Below are 22,085 nucleotides of genomic sequence, written 5' to 3'. Positions count from 1 at the left end.
TGGTTGGGAAGGGGCTGGACCGGCAAGCAGGAGCTGCAGGTGCCCATGCTCGCGAGGACCCAGAGAAACACAACATGGCGTGTGTTGACAAGGGCAAGCTGCTGAGCCTTCACAGCCTGGCTCCTTCCTGGTCATAATTTCCATCAAACTGTGGATACTACCTGCAGGCGATTCCTGTGTGTTTGTGGTGGGGGGTACCTGCATGTCCCCACCTTTTGACCCCACTTTCAGTAGCCAGTGGGCTCTAAGCATTGAAATGTATTCCTCTCGCCTGAAGCCCCACACACCATGATATATTTCTCCTGGTAAAGATGGATACTTACTGAAGTCAGCATCATCCAGTGACTTGAGATTTTATACTCCCTGCTGCCTTTTTAGACCAATATCATTTCCCAAGATAAAAATCTCCTCAAGGATGAGGTGACAACCCAGTGACCATGCTTAGGACTCTTGGCTACCCTGTGTGTACTAAACACCAGTTGTTTGATCTGCTGTGGTCATCATTAGCCCTTGAAATAGACACGTTGGATACTTCTCCTAATGATAGAATACTTAATGTCTATGTGGATGATAAAATTAAAAAATCTTTAGACATTGTAAGTTATCATCAGAGCTCTTTTCCATATTTCTAAGAAATGTCAAAAATTTGTTTCATCCTTTTTCCTTCTCTTGCCTGATGTTTATGGGGCATGCTGATGAATGCTGAAATTCCTTAAGTAAGGGTTTAGAGGAACATGTTAGAGGTAAATTGGGGGGATCAAATACATACATTTCTTCCTTAAGAATGAAAAGTTCAGCCCTCCCCGGTGGCGCAGTGGCTGAGCGCTGGGTTGCAAAGCTACCCGCGGCCTCTGCATTGCCAGTTGGATCCCTGACTGCTCCCCAGCTGCCGGAGGAGGGTCCCACATGGCGCGCAGACCTCTCCTGCCGCCCGCTGCTCCCCTCAGCAGTGTACTTCGGTCCTTCTGCCTGTTCTGCTCCCTGATCAGGCTCTGGTGAATTCTCTCACCCTCCCGCGTTTCTGACTGTACCCAGTGCTTGTATAAATAAATACATAAATAAATAAAAATAAATCTTTTTTAAAAATTTAAAAAGAAAAGAATGAAAAGTTCACCATTTACTGGGGACAAGCTTTTATATGTGGAAAGGGCTAATGGTGAGGGCACCAGCTCTGAGACTGATGGGTTGCAGGCTTGTCGTGTTGCCTTTACTCTCTCTGTGTCCCAATGTCTCCATTTACAAAATGACATACTACTTCATAGGGTTATTTTTAGGATTAAATGATTAATACATGTGAAGTATTTAACATGTGACCTGGCCACTGTCTGCACACAGTAATGTTGGACAGAAAACCAAGGGAGAGAACTCCTATTTCTCAAGGCAGACATTTAGGGAATTTTTTCCCTCCTTTTCTGGGCACTAGTCTATAATTAATCACTCCATTGTCCCTACCTGAGTGGCTGAGGCTTCTGGATTCCTCATCTGTGATTACCTGCTTGTTAATGTAATCATTCGTGTCTATAGACTAAAGATAACTTGAGATAATGCGTCTCAAATTTACTCATCTGTTAAATAGAAATTTTATAATGTCCACGTCATAAGGCTAGTGAGTGTATCAGAAGAGCTGAAACCCAGAACACCCTGAGTGTTGGCACGTAGCATGCCATAAATAACACGAGGACCACGTGTGACTTTGTCTAGTGTTCTTGAGAAGAATTCTTGATCAAGAGGCCCGTGTTTTCTGCCTTTCAGACATTCCTGATGGTGATGGGAGTGGTGGGCGTGGCCGTGGCCGTGATTCCGTGGATTGCTATCCCCTTGGTTCCACTCGGCATCATATTCTTTGTTCTTCGGCGATATTTCTTAGAAACGTCGAGAGATGTCAAGCGCCTGGAATCTACAAGTGAGTCCAGTTTCAGTTTGGGGTGTCATTGTAAGTGGACTTCCACGTAGGCCATTTACCTAAGGACACCCGTGGAATTAAGTGGTCTGTCTTCCGAGTTCTCACTCAGCATCAGGAATCGAATACTGTGGCCACCCTAAGGTAGCGTGACCCTTTGGGCAAATGGTCCTCTGGCAGCCCTGCACGTAGCACGAATGAAGGACGTGCGTGGAATATATTGTGCCACTGCTCGTGTGTACAGATGGATGCAGAAGTAATTCCCTACAGAGGACACAGGAGAGGGATCAGTTTGGTATTTCTTTAGTATATTACGGTTGTCAACTTCCTAGCGTGGGAACAATGAGGAAAACATTTTTATAATGAGGCATTGCATTCTACAGGTAATCACAGAGAATGAAGTAATTCAGAGCTTATTTCATCATTAATGCACACACATATTTCATTATTAACATCACAAGCAGTCGAATCTTAAAACATAGAGGCATATAAGCTAAGTGAAAAGGGTCTAAAGGTACAAACCTCCAGGTACAAAGTAAATCCTGGGGTGTTGTACAGCATGGGGACTAGCGTTAACAAGCCTGTCTCGCAACTTTTGGAACTTTCTAAGAGAATTATCTTAAAAGTTCTCATCACAGAAGATGTATGATGATGGCTGTTAACTGGACTTACACTGGTGATCATTTCGTAGAACCTACAAATACCAAATCACTATGCGGTGTGCTTGAAACTAATACAGTTAGTTTATACTAATTGTATACACCAATTACACCTCAATTTGAAGGACTTTTAAAAAAAAAGTGTAAGGATGATAGCCAAAAAAGTAAAGAAGGAAGATATTTGTACCAGGTAACCCTCAGCTAGCTACCAGGTACTTGTTCCTAGTCATCGCCATCTTTGCTTTCTGGAAGCAGAAAGAAGCATACTGAAGAGCATAAGAAGAGAAGCATATTGAGCCCCATATCTACGCAGTGGAAAAATGCAAGTTCAGCAGGATAAATGAGTTGTTTGTGACATATATATTTGAGCAAAAGATAGTAGGTGACAGTTCCATATAAGTCACAGAAAATCTGTTTAGTCATCAAGCGAAATAGTTACCTGCTGTGAAGGTTTGGGAGACATTTTAGTGGGAAGACAGGGCAGAGTAGACTGGATGTGTGTGGTATTCTGGGATTTGGTCCCATGATGGGACTTGGAAAAACCTAACGATAAATGATGAGCTACAGCCCGTGTTCTGTGTAGTCAACAAGGCTTCAGTTGTCACATGATCTGAAGCTGCTGCTGAAGTGGAGTCTTTCCGTAGTCTGCACAGGAGGGCTCTGGGGTAGTCGAAAGAGACATCAGGGAAAGATGCAGAGGGGGGGGGGCTGTGTTTGAGAGGGATGTTGACAGGTGAGTTAGCAAAGTAAGAATTGAGTTGTCTGAATTTGAGACATTTGATCAGGCATTTGAGGGGTGACATGATGAGTCCCTCACCCTTGGGCAGCCCCGGGGATGCCTGACCTCGCAGCACAGAAGGCAGCTGGTCTCCCTGCATCCAGCCTCATGGAACTTTCTCCGTCCTTCCCCAGCTCGGAGCCCCGTGTTTTCCCACCTATCGACTTCTCTCCAGGGACTCTGGGTGATCCGGGCATTCAAGGCTGAAGAGAGGTTTCAGGAACTGTTCGACGCGCATCAGGATTTGCATTCAGGTGTGTGCGTTTCTAAAGCTGGTGTCAGAGGGTGGGATGTGTTGCCTACTCAGGCTTGGCCTCCCTCCCAACGGCTGCCTTGTCCCTCTCCTTGCGCTCTGCCTCTACGTGTCTTCCTCCTGTCACCCTTCCTCTTGGTTTAGTCTCCTCTCAGAATCTCCACTTACACCTCTGAGGGAAGCAGCGGGGAGACAGGAGAAGTCTGCTGCACCTTGTGGGTTGCTCCCGGTCCAGCTGTGGATCGAACTCATGCTGCAGAGGCTGCCAGTTGCTTGATAATGCTGTCTTTAACCCCTGCGCCACCAGGGAGGCCGTGTATTTCTTTTTCTAACCTCCGAGTTGAACTTTTCCACCAGTGCTTCCTGCAGACCCACTGTCATGACTCCTGTGCTCACCATATACCTTATTTTGTATGAAAACATGAGCTTACCAGAAGCTTCAGGCCCCCGGGCATGCCGCCTTATAGTCCTGCTTCGTGTAAAAGCCTTCTGTAGCTCAGCTGAGCCCAGTGTTCTCCCTCCCTCGAAGCAGCTAACGCGAATTCTCCCTGTCCCCATGCTGCTCCTGTGTCCAGAGGCTTGGTTCTTGTTTCTGACGACGTCCCGATGGTTCGCCGTGCGTCTGGATGCCATCTGTGCCATCTTTGTCATTGTTGTTGCCTTTGGGTCCCTCATTCTGGTAAAAAGTGAGTACAGATGTGAGTAACTATCTGTGGTATGATTGCAATTTGTAGCTGCGTTTACAGTTGCTAAATTAAACTCTTGCCCCCTTGTCTACTAGCGTGGACTAGGGTGCCGATGAATTGTGTGAAAGTGTCTAGCAGAATGCTTCAGGTTCGGGGTGATTCAGCAGTGTGGCCCATGCAGAGGAGCCATTTGGATTTTGGAGCTTCCTTTTATCTCTCTTCCAGTGGGCTGAGGCCCATGCCAATGAAACCAGCAGGAGGAGCTTTCTTGGAGTAGCAGGTAGTTGTGGGGAAAGAACCAAGTCTGCCGTGAAGCACGTGCATGACACAGCTTGGGGCCTCAGGTCTCAGCTGTAAGACTACTCAGATGTCTCGGATGTAGGTGCCTGGTGCCCAGGGTTGAAAGGAATATCTTAGATTGCAGTGTTACTACAATAAAAACTTTTTTTTTAAATGATAAAAGACAATGATTCTCAGCAGGATGGAAAAATCGCTGTCCTCTGTGCTGCTGCCCACTGGTACAAGGGAGCAGGATGGGGTATGTGCATGGCATGACCTGGCCACCCCCAAGTCTTCTGTAGTAGCAACACTGAATCAGAATGGAGCAGTGAAAATCATACTTAGATTCTTATTTTTAAAACGATTTATTTATTTATGCATACAAGAGCTGGGGTACAGGCCAGAGATGTGGGGGGTGAGAGGACTCACCAGGACAAAGCGGGGAACAGACTGACTGAAACACACTGCTGAGGGGAGCAGCGGGCAAGACAGGAGAGGTCTGCTTCGCCATGTGGGTTGCTCCCTGGCCAGCTGGGGATCGAACTCGTGCTACAGAGGCTATAGATTGCTTCATTGTGCGGTGCTCAACCCCTTAAACTACTAGGGAGGCCCCCATACTTAGATTCTATAAAAGCACTGGGTCAAAGAACCCACTGTTTGTCTTTTTTTTTAAAAATAAAGATCGATTTATTTATGCATGCAAGAGCTGGGGTACAGGCCAGAGGTGCAATGCGTGAGAGGATTCATCAGAGACAGAGTGGGGAACAGAACAGGTAGATTGACTGAAATACACTGCTGAGGGGAGCAGCTGGCGAGGCAGGAGAGGTCTGCTGCGTCATGTGGGCCATAACCTTGACTGTCCAGGGATGGAACTCATGCTGCAGTGGCTGGCGATAGCTTGATAGCACCATGTCTTTAACCCCTGTACCACCAGGGAGGCCCCACTGTTCATCTTTCAGTGGTTTCCAACCGTGGTTGCACTGCACGTAGAAGATGAAATGACATACTATTTCTTGAAACCCTAACGATGAAGTCTTAATAAAGACATTTTCCCTCACCTCTGTCTTTCACTGTGTCCTGGTCTCAGCCAACAAATAATAGAACCCCGACTGGCATTTGAAGGGAGGTGACTAAATTTGATAAAGACCTCAACTTGGGAGGAAGTGGCGGGAGCTGGGCTCGGGGTCCAGATGGGACTGACTCTGCTCCCTTCTTCCCCATCCAGCCTTGGATGCTGGGCAGGTCGGCCTGGCACTGTCCTACGCCCTCACGCTCATGGGGATGTTCCAGTGGTGTGTCAGGCAAAGCGCCGAAGTGGAGAATATGGTAATGTTTATCTTAATGTTCTTCGCTTTTTTTTGAAGTCCCCTTGCCATTAAATGGCATAAAAGCCATTCTTATGTAAAACATTAAAACTGTTATTTTTACATTGTAGCGAACAGTTTTTTAGATCCTTCCTCCCATCTGTTTAAAGTTAATGTCGAATAAAATATATACATCTTTTTCTCAGTCTTATGGATGCTATGTCAGCAGGTTTTCTATTCCTCACAAGTGTCTTCAAATGTAATAAATGTCTCTGTAGGAGGGAGTTCTGAAATCCTGGAGAGGATATAAGCTAATTTCTGAGGGGCCTGTTTATTTTTGTTTCTTAATGGGTAACTCCTCAGTCCTGGTACAAGAAGAATTCAATATTTTGAGGTTGTTTGTTTAACTAATAGGTACCCCCCCACCCCATTTTAGTATTTATTGTTGAATGTGTTGACTGCCTGAGCATCGTGGGGTCCCTTCTTCCTTGCAGGATGAGCGCCCTCTGAGGGTTTGCTGGGCGAAGGTGTCCAGTTAGGCTTGTTCAGGAAGGCCTACTCCATGTAGAAGTAGCCCCTCTTTTGAGAATTTGCACCTTCTCCTAAGCAGAGAAAAGCAAGGGAAAGGAAATCCTTCCATTTGGCGCTTCTATTTGTTTATTTTTTTAGAGATTTATTTGTTTATGCATGCAGGTTGCGGGGTGCGGGGGGTAAGAGGATTCAGTCTGATAAAAAAGAAGGTGACTGAGTATTTGGATGAGCTCTGAAGTGCCTCCATTCGGCGCTGCTCTAACAGATGACCTTCTGTGGCCAAAAGTAACTTTGCTTTGACAGAATCCCCTTGTTCTTCATTCTGGCGTGAGTGTGGCTACATGAAGGCTTAGCACTGGCCTCTGTGATCCTTCCGCTCTGATAGGACGTTGAAGGTGTGACACGTGTCATCCCCGGCCTCAGCTAACTCCTCCTCTGCTCCCTGGGGCGTGAAGACTCGCCTTACCTCCACCACCTGGGGCAAACCCCCGACCCACATGCTGTGTTCCGTGTCTTGCAGATGATCTCAGTGGAAAGGGTCATGGAGTACACAGACCTAGAGAAGGAAGCCCCTTGGGAAGGTCAAAAGCGCCCCCCACCGGGCTGGCCGCATGAGGGTGTGATTGTCTTTGACAACGTGAACTTCTCCTACAGCCTGGACGGGCCTCTGGTGTTGAAGCACCTGACGACCCTCATCAAGTCCCGAGAAAAGGTGTGTTGAGCTCGCCCCCCGGCTCTTTACCATCTTGACTAAACCTTTGGCGCCTTGGCTGCCTGCTGGCTTTCTCGTGAATGTGTATGAACAGGCGGGTGGCGCTGAAGGAAACTTCCTTGGAAGCAGACACGGGAGACAGAGGCCAGTGTCCTCGTCTGTGAGCTACATACCGGTGGGTGTGCCTGGGCCTCAGCACCTACTGGGCTTCACTGGAGCCAGGTCCCATATCCGACATGGAGTTGGCCATGCCCGAGTCTTGGAAGTCAACCATGGCTCTTTGCAGCTAACCCCCTGTTACCTAGTTCCTATGAATTCTTTGCGTTTCTCAAACCCCCCTCTTCCTCTCTGAGGCCCCTTAGGTCACAACCATCTTGCTCCTGGGCCCTTCCCATGCACCCCCGGGAACACACATTGCTGCTGCCCTCCCACCTGCAGAGTGCTGCATCCAGACACACAGCTCTGACCCCCTTCCCCGGGCGGGCTGCTGCTAGAATCTCTTGAGGCTCCAGGCCACCCCAGCAGCAGCTCCCTGGTCAGCTCTCAGCCCCCATAACCCGCCAGGGCTCAGGATCCAGAGCCCCATTTAAGAGCTCAGAGACTCCTCCAAAGCCATGAAAGGGAGCCTGAGGGGGAGCAGGAGATGTAGGAGACCATGAGGGGTTTGTGACCTACCCTGCCAGTGTCTAAGCCAGCCTGCGACGTCCCTTTCTCCTGTGGCTTGGGGGGCCCTCAGCCAGGACCAGGGTAAGGAAGGGGGTAAACCAGGACAGTGGCAGGAAGCAGTTCTCCCTCCCAGCCCTCCAGCCTCAATGCCTGACCTGCTCGCCTGATGCACTAAGCTCCTATGTAGGTTCTCCCACAGAAACGGGTCCTCCCCGCTTGTGAGGCCCCTTTCCTCCACCATTCTGGCTGTTGAAGGCCCCTCCCTTTCAGAGTCAGCTCTGATGTCTCTGTGAGAAGACCCTGCATCCTCCCACCGCATCTTACATATTTATAGCAGCATTATTCACGGGGACCAAAGGTTGGAAGAGACTCAAGAGTCCATGGACAGATGAATGGACTAAAAAATGTATACATGGACGGTGGAATATTACACACCCTTAAAAAGGAAGACAGTGAGAACACATGGATGAGCCTTGAGAACCTTATGCTAACTGAAATAAGCCTGACATAAATACTGTGATTCCACAGTTCCCAGAGTAGTCAGAGTCATGGGGACAGATGCAGAATGGTGGTCACTGGGGCTAGGGAAGAGAGGGCGTTCTTTACTAGGTGCAGTGTTTCAGTTCTGCAAAAAGAATCCAAATGCTGGCCCCCCAATGGGGTTCATGTACTTAACCCTTCTGAATTATACACGTAAGCGTGCTTGAGCAGTTACTTTTACATTATGTGTATTTTACTGCAACTTTAAAAAAAAAAAACGAGCATGCTTACTACATGTTTTGTAGTATTTGGTGTGTATCTCATAGTATCCTGAGGCTCTTAAAGGACAGACAGCATCTCAGTTTCATCTTGGTTCCCCAGGAAATGGCATTCTGCGTTCATGGGGCTGAGGCCTTGGGCATGCGAGCCCCGTGCACTAAAACATACACACGAGTGTGCTCCTGGGACAGCCCGGGTACTTGGAAGTTAAGGTTCAGTACTAACAGTTGTGCTTGGAAATTCTCTATCACCACCCCATGGAGCAGACTCCACCCTGGTGCCAGGAAGAATAACTGTTCAACTTCATGCCCCAATGATAAGGCGCACAGCCAAAGCCAGTTCCCAGTTTCTTCCAGGCCCCTGTGCTCGGCAGAAGGCGAGGCCCTGAGGGCAGCCCTCTGTCCTGAGGACGTGACCAGGACACTGCAGACAGTGTGTCTTCCCAGGTTCACCTTGTCAGCATAATTCCCATAATTAGCACATGTCATACATTTCCCTGGAAACCTGAAATATTTCTACGTGGTACAACTTTGAACAGAAACATATTCTTCCACCTTAACCCCCTCACCCTCCAATCATCAGATTAGCAGAGATTCCATCGTGTTGGAGGAGATTGAATTTGGACACTGAAAGATAAGCACAGCCGTCACCTGACTTTTGATGTGCGTCGTGGGCCACCACCCTCTCCCCTCTCCCGCCACTCATTTCTGAGACAGCGTCTCCTGGCAGCATCTGCAATGACTTCCCTCTGCCTCTGCACAGCAGAAACGGGACTTGATTCTCCTCCACTTATTTCCTCTGCTTTGTCCTTCCTTGGAAGTTAAATAGGGCAATGCAAGAGGTGCTAAGCAGAGTTTCTAATACATGAAAGAAATAACAAGTTAAAATAAAGAACCCAAATGAGGTAAATAGCACCCGAGGCTTCCTGGTTAGAGTCTAAACACTGGCTGCATTTTTCATTTTTTAGATGATTTTGTGGTTGATTTGATCATTTTAGAGAGTACTGGGCCATTTTAAAGCATTTTCCAGCTCTAGAGGTAGATTGAATATGGTTTGTTATTTTTTTTTTTTCTTGCTCAGAGCTATTACTTGGATAATACATTTTTACAGATGTGTACTAGACCTTGCTATAATGGGCAGGAATATTAGTTTCCTACATTTTCACCTTTTTTACATGCTATTTTCTCAGAATGCCCTCCCCTTGCTCCCAGATTGTCCTACTTCCCCTGCCGCCTCTAATCCCTTGCTGCTCAAACTGTGGGTCTGTCAGGACCAGCAGCACTGCGTCACCTGGAGCTCCTTCGAAATGCAAGGTCTCAGGCCCACCCAGAATAGCATTGGAGGGCCTCCCCGGTGGCGCAGCAGTTGAGCGCTGGGTTGCGAAGCTGCCCGCGGCCTCTGCGGCGCCGGTTCAATCCCCGGCTGCTCCCCGGCCACCGGAGGAGGGTCCCCCATGGCGCGCAGACCTCTCCTGCCGCCCGCTGCTCCCCTCAGCAGTGTACTTCGGTCCTTCTGCCTGCTCTGCTCCCCGCTCTGGCTCTGGTGAATTCTCTCACCCTCCCGCGCTTCTGACTGTACCCAGTGCTTGTATAAATAAATAAATAAATCTTTAAAAAAAAAAGAAAGAAAGAATAGCATTGGAGGAAGAACTCCCACAACCCCCAATAAGGTCATCATCCCACAGGCAATTTCTAAGAAGTACCCTTTGACAATTTGCAATTGAGCTCATGAATTCCCCGGCCCCTCCTGTGAGGATGAGGTTCTAGAAAGTTCTGTGCCACTTACAGTTTTTATTTTCTTTGATTGTCTGCACATTGTGAATTTACACTGTAATTAATTGTGTGTGTTTCTAGATTTGAGCATTTCTTTGGGTCTTTTTAGTGCAGTCTGTCTGTTTCACAGTTTTCCTCCTGCTCTTTGGGGGTGTTCCCCTACAGGCTCAGCCCTGCCTGGACCCAAAGGAAGAGACACCACCTGCAGCATTATAGCCCTTTTACCTGATAGAGTCACAAGGAGGGTCTTCCTGGCCTGTTCCCCAGTTCCCCTGAGCCCCACTGAGCCGTGGGGGCCAATCTTGCTGTCGGCAAGTAGCTCACTAACCATGGCTGCCCTCTTTGCTCTGAGCCTATTGGTTCAGCAGCGGGACATAAGGCTCCAAACCACTTAAGTGATAATGATGAGGCCATCAAAAAGTGAGCAAGAGGCAGGCAGACCTGGGTATGAGTCTCATTCTGCTGCTTAGGGTCTCTAGTTGTGCCAAGGCTCTCCCTTTTGCAAAAGGAATTTACCTCTTGGGTCACTGTACTGCTTCAATGAGATGAGGCCACGTGCCTAGCACAGACACCTGGACACTCGAGTGGGTGTGAAATGACTGTCACCACTTACACTACTGTATCGGTTGTCTGCCCCATGCCATGAGGGGTCGGCCATTTGCAGTTGTATTTATGCTGATAGATTCTATCTGTCGTGTCTTCTCTGTCCAACTTACTGTATTCCTGAACAGCATGGTAAGAGAGTTTCCATTGGCTTCTTCAGGCTGAACTAGATTCCGCTTTCTACGAAATGCTTGTTTTGCATAGGACACCACAGGTCACACAAATGATGCCAAGGAGAATCCAATACTGAGCCTCTGTCAACAGAGTCTAGTAGGAATAAGGTGGGATAAACGTGGCTCTTGTGGAAGGCAGAAGGGGACCAGAACTGGCATGCAAGTGTAGAAAAAGGCAACTGAATGTCTGTAGGGGTGGGAGAAGTCCACGTGAGCGCACAGGTAGAGCATTTCCAAAGAGCCAGGCCTTGGAAACAGACTTGTAGCTGGGGCTTCAGCAGGGTGGATGGCAGGTGGGTGGCAGGATGGGTGCAAGCAAGACCCGGGGCTGTGGAGTGGTGAAGGGTTCAGTGCCTGGAGCACATTTGGGGAAGCCAGTGTCCAGCCACATACACCTGTGCACCCTTATCCTCACGCACACTCGTAACCCCAAGGAGGCTGGCTCCTGGAGGTGAGGGGCTGAGAGGTGAGAGACTCCAGGCAGCGTGGCAGGCAGAGCTGCTCTTGGAGGCTGTCTGAGGAGTGTGGGACCTGCCACTGGGCCACTGGGACCGTGGCGGGAAGGCTGGAGGCAGGAGGCCATTGGCTGCTGTGTACACGTAGCAAGAAGAGACAGCAAAGCAACTCCGCTGTTTGGGATCAAACTGGTGTCGATTCAAAGTCTTAACACCCAGGTTTGTGGGGTGTAGGGAAGTGGGTGGGAGAAAGAGCTGGTGTCATGTTTCTGGGGGGTAGCTTGGCAGGACTTAACAGCCTCCTTTGAAAATGTTCATACCTGTTTCTCAGCAATTCCACATCTAAGAATTTATCTTAAGGAAATAATTAAGGTTGTTTGCAAAGATTTAGCTTCAAGGATATTTGACACAAGAGTTATTTATATAGCAAAATATTGGAGACAGCCGAAATATCCACAAAGAGGGGGCTTGTTTTTAAATATGTGATCACACATACTGTAGCATTATGTAGCCATTAAAATAATTGTTTTTATGAAATAGTAAATGAAAACAGATTACAGTAATGTGTTCATATTAATTCCATTTTGTCTAGGTATATGAGCTTGAATCTTTCCTGAACACGCACATGCACACACAAGTCCAGAAAGAAAATCTTAAGGGATGGTTTCAGCAGAGGGTTGGGCTTATGACTAGTGTTCGTTTCCCAGGTTCATTTGCATTGATTATGATTGGAGGAGGGCTTGTTTTATTTTGGTTTTTAAAAGGTAATGGAGCTTTGCACTCGGGTGATGACCGTGGGCGATGGAATGAAGGAAGCACTGCCTAACAGACTCCTCAGGGCAGGCGCCATACTGGAGAGGGAGGAGGCTAGGGGTGCGGGGGTGCTTGTTGTGAGCTATGAGCCTGGGAAAGCAGCCCGAGTGGGGAAGTCGGAGGGAGTGCCTGCTCTGAGTGGGTACCGGGCATCGATCACACTGAGTTTGATGTGTGAAGAAGCATCTGGGTGTGAACACTGTCATGTTGGCAAGGCGAGACCGACCTTGGCCTAGTCAGGAGAACATAAAGGGACTGTTGCAGGCCGCTAGAAGTGAGTCTGTCTCAAATCCTCTCTCGGGTGTTAGGAATGCAAACACTGATACTGGTGGCATTCCCTGTGGGCCACGGGCAGCACCCATGGGTGGCCTGGGGGAGACATTCAGCCTGTATTTTCAGTGGAATGGTGCAGAGAAATAGCCAGAGTGTGAGGTTTTGGTCCAGTTGCTCTGTATCTTTCTTTGTTTATTGTAGTAAAGTATATAGAACATAAATCTTGCCATTGTCACCATTTTTTCCAGGCTTGCTGAGAAATCAGTGACATTCAGCCCTGTACAAGGTTAGAGTTGCCTTTTTCTGGTTACCCTCACTTGGGCTTGGAGTTCAGCCCTGTGAAGATGGGCACCCCTAGTGCCCACTGCCATCTCTCAGTGAAGGGGCAGGCATGCCCCAGGCGGGTTCACTGTGGATTCAGACAGGTGGAAAAGAGTCTTGGAGCCATCTATAGATTGGACAAGCCTTTAATGCTGAAGCAGGGAACCAGGTACAACAGGCAGACACAAGGCAGGCAGGCAGGGGAGTTGGGAGGCCTGGGAGGCAACTTAGCCTCCCAGCTCCCCACAATCCATGCCTCCCTCTGGCGTTCCCTCTCTGTCTGCATCTCTCTCTTGTCTTGTTCTCTCCCTGGCTGTTCAATCTCCTATTGTCTCGCTCCTTAGCCCAGGTGTCTGTGTGTGCCTCATGCTCATGCTCATGCTCCCAAGTGCCTCTTGCACCAATGCACTATCACACGTGGGCAATGAAAAGCAGGACTGCGTGGAAAGCAGGACTGCAGATGCCAGCCGTAGAGGCCAGCAGTAGGAAGGAGAAAAAAAAAAAGCCAGATTTAACTCCATTTTCCCTACACTCACCCATTTACCAAAAAAGTCTAAAAGGATTCCGGTTTGCACTGACGGGCCTGTGTCTTCACGAGTGTCGATTTGCTAATGAAAACACCTGGACGTGCACATTTGAGCCGTGTGTAAATGCCTGTCTGTGCCAGGGTTGCTCACCTGTATAAATTAGGTCCTAACCTTAGGGACTATGGTCACAAAGATAAAATCAGCCAAAACCATCCTTATTAACTAACATCTCTATAAAGATAGAGCCTTTTTGGAAATGCCATTGTTGATTTTACAGGTTAAGAGTGAAAACTTTGGATGTGTTCAAATAAGATAAAATTCCCAGTGTGTAATTGGTGCTCAGAAAGATTTAGCACTTTTGTTGAAAGCCATGAGTCTAAAAAATTCACTGAATTAATTCGCAGGTGATGGAACATCTCTTACATCCTTCACCGATTCCAGGTGCCTAGGTAGAGATGCTCTGTCCTGCGGGGAGCTCCCCGCAGAAATTGGCAGTTGGGCAAACTCACTGATTAAGACAGGCCAGTTTCTGCGTATAGTATGTATAATAGCACACAGCTCAAAGCCAGTTGTTACAATCCAGTTTCTTTACCAACCCACATTTACCTGCATTATATTGATTCTTTGATCTTATTGTCAGTGCACTTAATTTCTTTCTGCTTGGGTTTTAATAACTGGAATGATACTTGACACGTCTCTGGCCCTGGGGGCAATTGTTAGTATTAATTGGTTGGTAAAATGCCTTTTGAACTGCACAGATGAAAGGCGCATTGAAAGAGCAAGTGTTATTTGTGTTGTTGTTGTTGACCTCACTGTGTGAGTTTGGGCTACCAACCACGGTCTTTAAAGACACCGAGACCTGCATTTAAAATGTTTAAGATGTTTCCTTTCAAGACATAACGTAAGCAGATATTTAATATCTGGAAGTGAATGAGTTTCTCTCCCAAAGGGGGATTCATCTTCAATGAGAGAACTCTGGAAACGTGAATCTTCACTTACGTACACACTTCTGGCTGGACGTGTTGACATCTCTGAGAAATTATCCAAGAAATCCTCAAGGTTCAGAATATCCAGACACAGACTAAAGCTCGTTTCAATTTGACTTCTTCCCAGCCACCTGGGTGATTTCTGCCTCTTCACTGCCAGCAGATTGATTCTGCTACTGTTAGTTTTAACTCCTCTTTAGACCAGTGGATCTCAGCCTGGAGCAGTTTGTTTCCCCTGCCACCCACCACCCACCCCAATACCCACTCCCCAGGGCATGTTTGTCAATGTCTGACATTTTGATTATTTATTTATTTTAGATTGATTGATTGATTTATACAAGCACTGGGTACAGTCAGAAGCACGGGAGGTGAGAGAATTCACCAGAGCCAGAGCGGGGAGCAGAGCAGGCAGAAGGACCGAAGTACACTGCTGAGGGGAGCAGTGGGGGCAGCAGGAGAGGTCTGCGCCCCATGTGGGACCCTCACCCAGCGGCTGGGGATCGAACTGGTGCTGCAGAGGCTGCGGGCAGCTTTGCAATCCAGCACTCAACTGCTGCGCCACTGGGGAGGCCCTCAATATCTGATATTTTGGATGCCACAGTTTGGGGAGATGCTGCTGGCACTGGTGTCCGGAATGCAGGGATAATGCTAAATATCTTCTGATGTTCTGAACAGCAGTATTCCCCCACTCAAAAAAAAGAATTATCTGACTGAAAATGTCAACAGTACCAAAATCAGGGAACTTGTAGATGACATTCAATGTAGAACGTCCTGCATTCATCTTCAACAACCAAACTTTCTCGTAGGTTGGTTTACCGTTGTTAACTTCTTAATCCCTCCTGGATCTCTTTCTAGGTTGGCATTGTGGGAAGAACAGGAGCTGGAAAAAGTTCCCTCATCTCAGCCCTTTTTAGATTGTCAGAACCCGAAGGTAAAATCTGGATTGATAAGATCTTGACAACTGAAATTGGACTTCATGATTTAAGGAAGAATATGTCAATCATACCTCAGGTATTTGAGTTAGATCATTCTCACATGTTCTTTTCATAAGGGCACCTAAATTTAATTGCTTTTAATTTTATTGCCTTTTTTTTTTTTTTAATGAAAGGGTTGAGCCTTTTCCCTCAGTACAGCACATTTTTAACAGTAGGTATTTTAAAAAAATATCTTCATCAGATACTGGATTGGGGTGTGTGTGTGTGATTTAGTAACTTACCTAGATAGATTTCTTTTTTTTTTTTAATTATTTATGCAGACAATAACTGGGGTACAGGCCAGATGCGCAGGAGGGTGAGAGAATTCACCGGAGACAGAGCGGGGAACAGAACAGGCAGACTGATGAAATACACTGCTGAGGGGAGCAGCGGGCAAGATAGGAGAGGTCTGTCTCGCCATGTGGGACCCTCGCCCGGCTGGCCAGGATCGAACTGGCACTGCAGAGGCTGCGGACAGCTTCACAGCGTGTCGCTCAACCACCTGCGCCACCAGGGGAGGCCCTAGATAGATTTCTTGCCTGAAACTTCCCCCGGGTGCCACAATTTTATCCACTAATGACCACATAATTCTGAGATCAAAATGATAAATGGTTTTTTATTTTCAGTGCACAAGTGGTTTCTATAGGGAAACATGGATTTTAAGTGTCTTCATGATGGAATTTTGCTGTAGGGACTAGAGCTACCTTTTCACTGGTGATTATCTCCATGGAGGGCTTTTGTGCTTTCTGGGAGACTTTAGAATCTCCTCACTGTACATGACTCTAACCAGAATGTTAACCAGGGCAATGAGCGAGATCCCGGGATACCACTGCCTTCCCTCAGTTTGCGTGTCTTTGAAGGCAACTAACAGCAGCAACTCCTAGAGCCCTCATGAGGCCCGAATGGGTCTGTGTGTATGGAGAGCTGTGACCCTGAAGCTGTGACGGTCAAGGGCCAGGTGACCATCTCCTCCCAGGCTCTTTCTTTTATTCTGCTTCTAAGTCGAAAGGTGACGTTCATGAGTGTTCTAGACGTTGGATCATATGCTGGGTCATAATAGAAGCCCCTCTCATTCCTTGTAGTTCCTCCCTTCAGCCTAAGTTGAGACCATATTTCTGGAGTGTTTAATACCCACCTTCATGGTGTTGGCCCTGTGCCCCTGGCCCGGGGTCTGCAGCCATCAAGTTTCATTCTTCATTCTGCTCTCTGCTTTGACCACTTATATATGGTTAACTCCAGACAGGCTAACTTTGTTTTTGTTTTTATTTTTTTATTTTTTATTTTTTTTGTAGAAGCATGTTTTTATTTGTTTGTTTGTTTGTTTGTTTGTTTTGTTTATACAAGCACTGGGTACAGTCAGAAGCGCGGGAGGGTGAGAGAATTCACCTGAGCCAGAGCTGGGAGCAGAGCAGGCAAAAAGACCGAAGTACACCGCTGAGGGGAGCAGCGGGCGGCAGGAGAGGTCTGCGCGCCATGTGGGACCCTCCTCCGGTGGCCGGGGAGCAGCCGGGGATCGAACCGGCGCTGCAGAGGCCGCGGGCAGCTTCGCAACCCAGCACTCAACAGCTGCGCCACCGGGGAGGCCCTGTTTTTGTTTTTAATTTAAGCCTTTTTTGTTTGTTCATTATATACGCTCTACAATCATGATTATCATGGGGAACTAAGAAACACTCACTCAAGCTCTCTCCCCGGGGAGCAGCTGGGGATAGAACCGGTGCTGCAGAGGCTGTGGGCAGCTTTGCAACCCAGCGCTCAACCATCTGCGCCACTGGGGAGGCCCCCACAGTTTATGTTCTGCACAACGAAAGAGGTCTGGGACTGGAGGGTGGAGGTGACTATACCGTAACATGTATGTTTTGAATACCACTGACCTGTACACTTAAACATTTCAAGATGGTGCATTTTATGTTTTGTGTGTTTTGCCATCATTGAAAAATTTTTGAAGGAAAGATAATCCCTTTCCGGAAAAGTGGGGAAAGAATTTCCCTCAGCACACACCATCCCTGCACTTAAGGATTCCTTCTAGCTCTTCAGCTCCTGACTACTGTTGAAAACAGGCCTTTAAATTCCCAAGTTTCATATCTTGCTGGTCTCCATCTCTGAAATGGGCCAAAGGAGATCAGTTAGCAGAAATAATGAAAGTGTCTGTGAAGTGCTTTCATATCCCTCGATGAAAGGATCTAGAAACATGTCCTGTGTTACTTTGAATACTTCTTAATAAGAAATGGTTGTATGCTCCTGTACATAAAAGAGCTCTATAAATAAAGAAATAACGTTAGATGATTCTTGGCTCTGCCCGTGATGTTTTGGAAGCACATCTGAGCAAAGACTAAATATACTTTGACATCACTAGGTTTTGGTTCTGTTCCATAAGTTTCCACCCTACTTTTGAGCATGCTCTGTGTACCTACTCCAGAGAGTATGCTTACAAAACAGTGCTGAGCTTTGTATCCATGTAGATAATGATCACCCACCATTGTAAACACTGAACCTGTATTTTTTTTTTTTTTTCATTCTCTCTGTCTTTGTCTCCCAGGCTCAATGTTGGTTGATTAAAGGGAATCTGGAGACCCTACAGTGTGTCAAGTTTCCCAGGAAATCGTCCAGGAAGCTGCCAGGGCTTAGTCTTTAATATTGTCGATCCACTTTTTTTTTTTTTTTTTAAATCCATTCACTTACCATACAAGAATGCGGGTCGAGGCCAGAGGTGCAGAGGGAGAGAGGATTCACCAGAGACAGAGTAGGGAACAAAACAGGCAGACTGACTGAAGTACACTGCTGATGGGAGCAGCGGGCAAGACAGGAGAGGTCTGCTGAGCCATGTGGGTCAGCTCCCTGGCTGGGGATCGAACTCGTGCTGCAGAGGCTGAGGAGAGCTTTACAGGTTGTGCTTCACAGGTTGCGTCTTAACCCCTTGCGCCACCAGGTTGGGCCTGTCATCCACTTTTTTATTCCCACTCTGCCTCTTAGGGAGTGTGTGACCTTGATGCAGTCACTAGGCTTCTAAGCTCCCGCTTCTTTGTCCTTAAAGAAGGCCTAGGTTTAGCTTCCTCCAGACTGGCCGTGGAGGTGGAGATGTAAGGGGTTGAGACAATGCCTCAGCCCAGCACTTGGTTTGTGGGAACACCTGATAAATCAGGGGTGATGGGAGATTGGGGCTCTGGCCTCTCAGGTGTTCTTGCTGCTCAAGTCAAAAAATAGTAGCCCGTTCTGGAAGGACTTTGCTCTTTCATTTCTATTTTTGTTTTTGTGGACCTTAGTGATGTTCTTTACATTTATTGCTTATAACATAAACCAAATGGTTTATATAACTTTGAAAGAGTGAAGCAAAAAAGAAAGGCACACAATGGGAGTCCTGGGGGAGGCCTTACCGAGAAATCTAGCTGACGTGTGTCCCATGAGGGACCCAGGGAGACAGTGTCTCTCTTTCTGTTTGCTGGCTCGCTTCCCACCAGGCCTCTGGCCTCATCCTCACTCTGCACCCACTAAGACTTCATAACCCCCCATGAAGACCCCCAACCTCTTTCCTCAGCCCTCTCTACCTTCCCGGTTATTTTCCACCTCTCCCTGAGGACAGACTGGGTTTCCTCCCTGCCTCTCCTGCTTGTTGCATCACTGACAAGTGACACCAGCATTAAGGATAATTCCTCACACTGGTGGAATCCTTCACATGTTTGCAGGCTCCTTCCCTGTTGTCTCCTCCTTAATCCTCCCAGCAATTCCATTGTTATTCTTATCTGACTGATTTAAAAACTAGGTGCAGGTAGCTTAACTCACTTCACAAGGAAGTGGCAGGGCCCAGGACTCTAACTTAGGGAGATTCCCAGCACTGGAGCTGGCGTGACCAGGGATTCCAGCACAGTGTTGGCAGCTCTGTGTCCTCGATCCTCGCACACACTGTGCTCTCTGCGCTGATATTTTCTATTTGATCCCTGCTAGCCTAGTTCATAGAAAAGACAAAATGATGGTCATGAGGCACAAAATTGATTTCATGACCCATCGGTTGCACCTACAATTGAAAACCACGGCCCCTGCTGCCAGCTGCTCGCTGCTGTGAGCACCTGTTCGCCCATGTAAACGCCAGGCCAGGGGCTGCCCTGGCACATCAGCAGCCCTGCGGAGATCACCCCATTTTCCAGTCAGGAAACCAAGGCTTGGGAGGTTTAAGTGGTTGATGGGAAATCAATAATTTGCCCTGAGTCAAGACTGCTAAAAAGCAGTGGAGTTAAAACTTAACACTGCCTGGCCCCAGACGTCTGTGTGACGTGTGTACACAAGCGTATGTCTCTGTAAAATCTACCATGGCAATATATGTTTGCTGAACGGAATGATGTTCTTAAGTATTTTACCCATTTTCTTCCTTACTGCTCTACTCCAAAAGGGTTCTCGAAAACTCTTAAGAGAAGAGATAGGTAGAGAGCAGAGGCCAAAGAGCGTTCTCCTTGGTAGGGCCTTCCCTTGGCCAGTGTGGTGGCTTGCATTATCGTGACATGAGATTGCTAAACTTAAATCACACTCCACAGGAGAAGAAATCAATGTAGAAAACACAGGTCATGCACTCCAAGCCACGGGTGGATGCGAGCCACAAGCGGATGCTCTAAATCTTAGCGCGTGGGTCTCGGGATCTTTCCCTCTCTTGGCTCCTGGCTGCAAGGATAGAGGTCTGTCCGAGGGTGCTTGAAGTGACCTGTCCTTGCACTAGAAAACTCTCATTCCTCTTCATCCACGTGCACAGTGTTGCTTGTGTCGTAACACCCTGATTCAGGGAACCTAGGAAGTTAATGCTGTGTCTGCAAAGGCGGGGACCCAGAACCTTTTGCTTATGTTCCCATTAAACCCCACTGGGTGAGTTGGGCTGGTACCATCTCCTTGGGAGGCAGCAGAGAGCTTCCAAAGTGTTCTCTCTCTTGCAGGCTCCTCCCCATCATCCTTGACCCCACCTCCCCCCAAAAACAGTTCAGAATCAGGGATACTTTCTGGAACCAGGGGACCTGCAGGAACAAAAGGGCCAGCCCTGGCAGGAACTTTCAAACACAAATACTATGTTTTCTTAACGTATTCCTCAGTCTGTGCTTGAAATTTCAGCAATAAGCAGACAGTGAAAACGCTTCCAATTAATTCCCTTAAACAGAACAGTAGCTGAAATGTAAGCTTCCTTGGCACTTTCTACTCAAAATAGCTCATTGTGCTCCCCACAGAGCACACCAGCCAGAGGGGACAGTCACAAACAGCCTGCTCACCTGAAAGAAGTCTGCAGAAGGGGATTTCAAAACTTCTTTGGCTAGATCTTCTATCCCCAGAGTCCATGTGCTATTGGCAGAGTGTTTGCCACGGAGGAGGGATTCCATGCAAATTCAGTATTTATGACTTTACCCAGGGGGCTGGCAGGCATAGATCAACAGCTATCATCAATATCATCATCATCATCATCATCATCGTAGTCATGAAACCGATTTGCTTTTCATATTCAATAGTGGGGTTTTTTTTGTTTTGTTTTTTTTTTGTTTGTTTGTTTTTTTTTTGCATCAAAGCAGAAGAGGAGGTATGTTTCAAACGGCCTGTTCTGCTCTTTTGGAATTCTGTTCCCTGGGTTTCCTTCAGGGGGTGGAAAGGGTTAACCAGAGCTGTCTCTTTAAGACTTCTTTTTTTTTTAATTACCTGGTTTTCTTTACTTTTTTTTTTTTTTTTTTTTCTTGCTGAGAACAAAACTCCCAGAGAAAAGAGGTGGGTATGCCGTTACTAGTAAAGAAATACAACTGGATTCTAGCCTAATGCAGTGGGGCCTTTGTTTCTGACACTGAAGTCTTCATTAAAGCCTTGGATCTGCTCCCCGCAGCTCCTGACCTTTTTGTATGGAAAGAGGACTTTACACGACTTAAATTCTTTTTCCTTTGTTGGAGAACAATGTTCTTTTCTTCTGAATATGGATGATGATCGGTTCAGTCAGAGGCTACAGGATTAAAAAAAAAAAAGAAAGAAAAGCAGCAGCAGCAGAAGGGAACCAAGATTTAAAGAGGCTTCAGGTGATACCCTCCTCCTTGAAATGGGGAGCCAGCTGCACTGAATAAAGGTCCCCAGATTAGAAATGACAATGTGACTGAGGTCGCCAGGAAGAACAGCAGTAACTTCTGTTTTGGTAGAGCCCTTCCCGGTTTGGAACTGAAATGTTTCGAGCCAGGTACAGCGCTGTGCTTGCTCAGGCTGGCTTGCAACCACCTGTGCAGTTTTTTTCTCCTCCCGGGTTCTCTTTCCTGAAGGTTAGTGGGTAGGATTTTTTGCTGAAATCCTGCAACGCTCATTTTCCAGTGGCATCCACAGAAGCTCTCGTAGGAGCATAGTTTCCAGCCCTGCCTTGTGGAGATGGGCTAGCCACTTACTCCAATACATTGCTTTGGCAATTTAGGGGTGGCACACTCCATAGGAACTTGTGTTACCCTAATAACAAATGAAAAAAAAGAGGGCTCCTTAGTCTGGTAGAAAGGATGCAATTTAAGAAGTACGCGCTTTGAACGGGATGAAAACCAGGTCTGGAACTAATGCCCCATTAAAATAGTACACTGTAGTACACTGAAGGAGACATTTGTTCTCTTAAGACGGGTGTGCCAGCTCGCTCTCGTTAAATAATGTTGAATCGTGTATCTTCAGAAAAAATATATTTAGC

General features: G+C 47.3%; 1 protein-coding gene across 3 annotated transcripts in view; it reads left to right on the top strand.

Moving 5' to 3' along the window:
• ABCC4 (ATP binding cassette subfamily C member 4 (PEL blood group)) overlaps positions 1–22,085 on the top strand; it is a gene marked incomplete at both ends in the record, with an annotated part of 194,785 nt that overhangs the window by 145,632 nt on the left and 27,068 nt on the right. For all 3 annotated transcript variants that reach the window (XM_084235702.1, XM_084235701.1, XM_084235700.1), the window contains 6 exons: positions 1,753–1,903; positions 3,472–3,591; positions 4,166–4,276; positions 5,781–5,881; positions 6,911–7,102; positions 15,306–15,461. In XM_084235702.1, coding sequence (XP_084091828.1) covers positions 1,753–1,903; positions 3,472–3,591; positions 4,166–4,276; positions 5,781–5,881; positions 6,911–7,102; positions 15,306–15,461 — 831 coding nt within the window. The remainder of the gene's footprint in view (positions 1–1,752; positions 1,904–3,471; positions 3,592–4,165; positions 4,277–5,780; positions 5,882–6,910; positions 7,103–15,305; positions 15,462–22,085) is intronic.

The sequence above is a fragment of the Talpa europaea genome, assembly GCF_964194135.1.
Source record: "Talpa europaea genome assembly, chromosome: 6".
NCBI lineage: Eukaryota > Metazoa > Chordata > Mammalia > Eulipotyphla > Talpidae > Talpa > Talpa europaea.
This window is presented reverse-complemented; position numbering and strand designations above follow the sequence as displayed.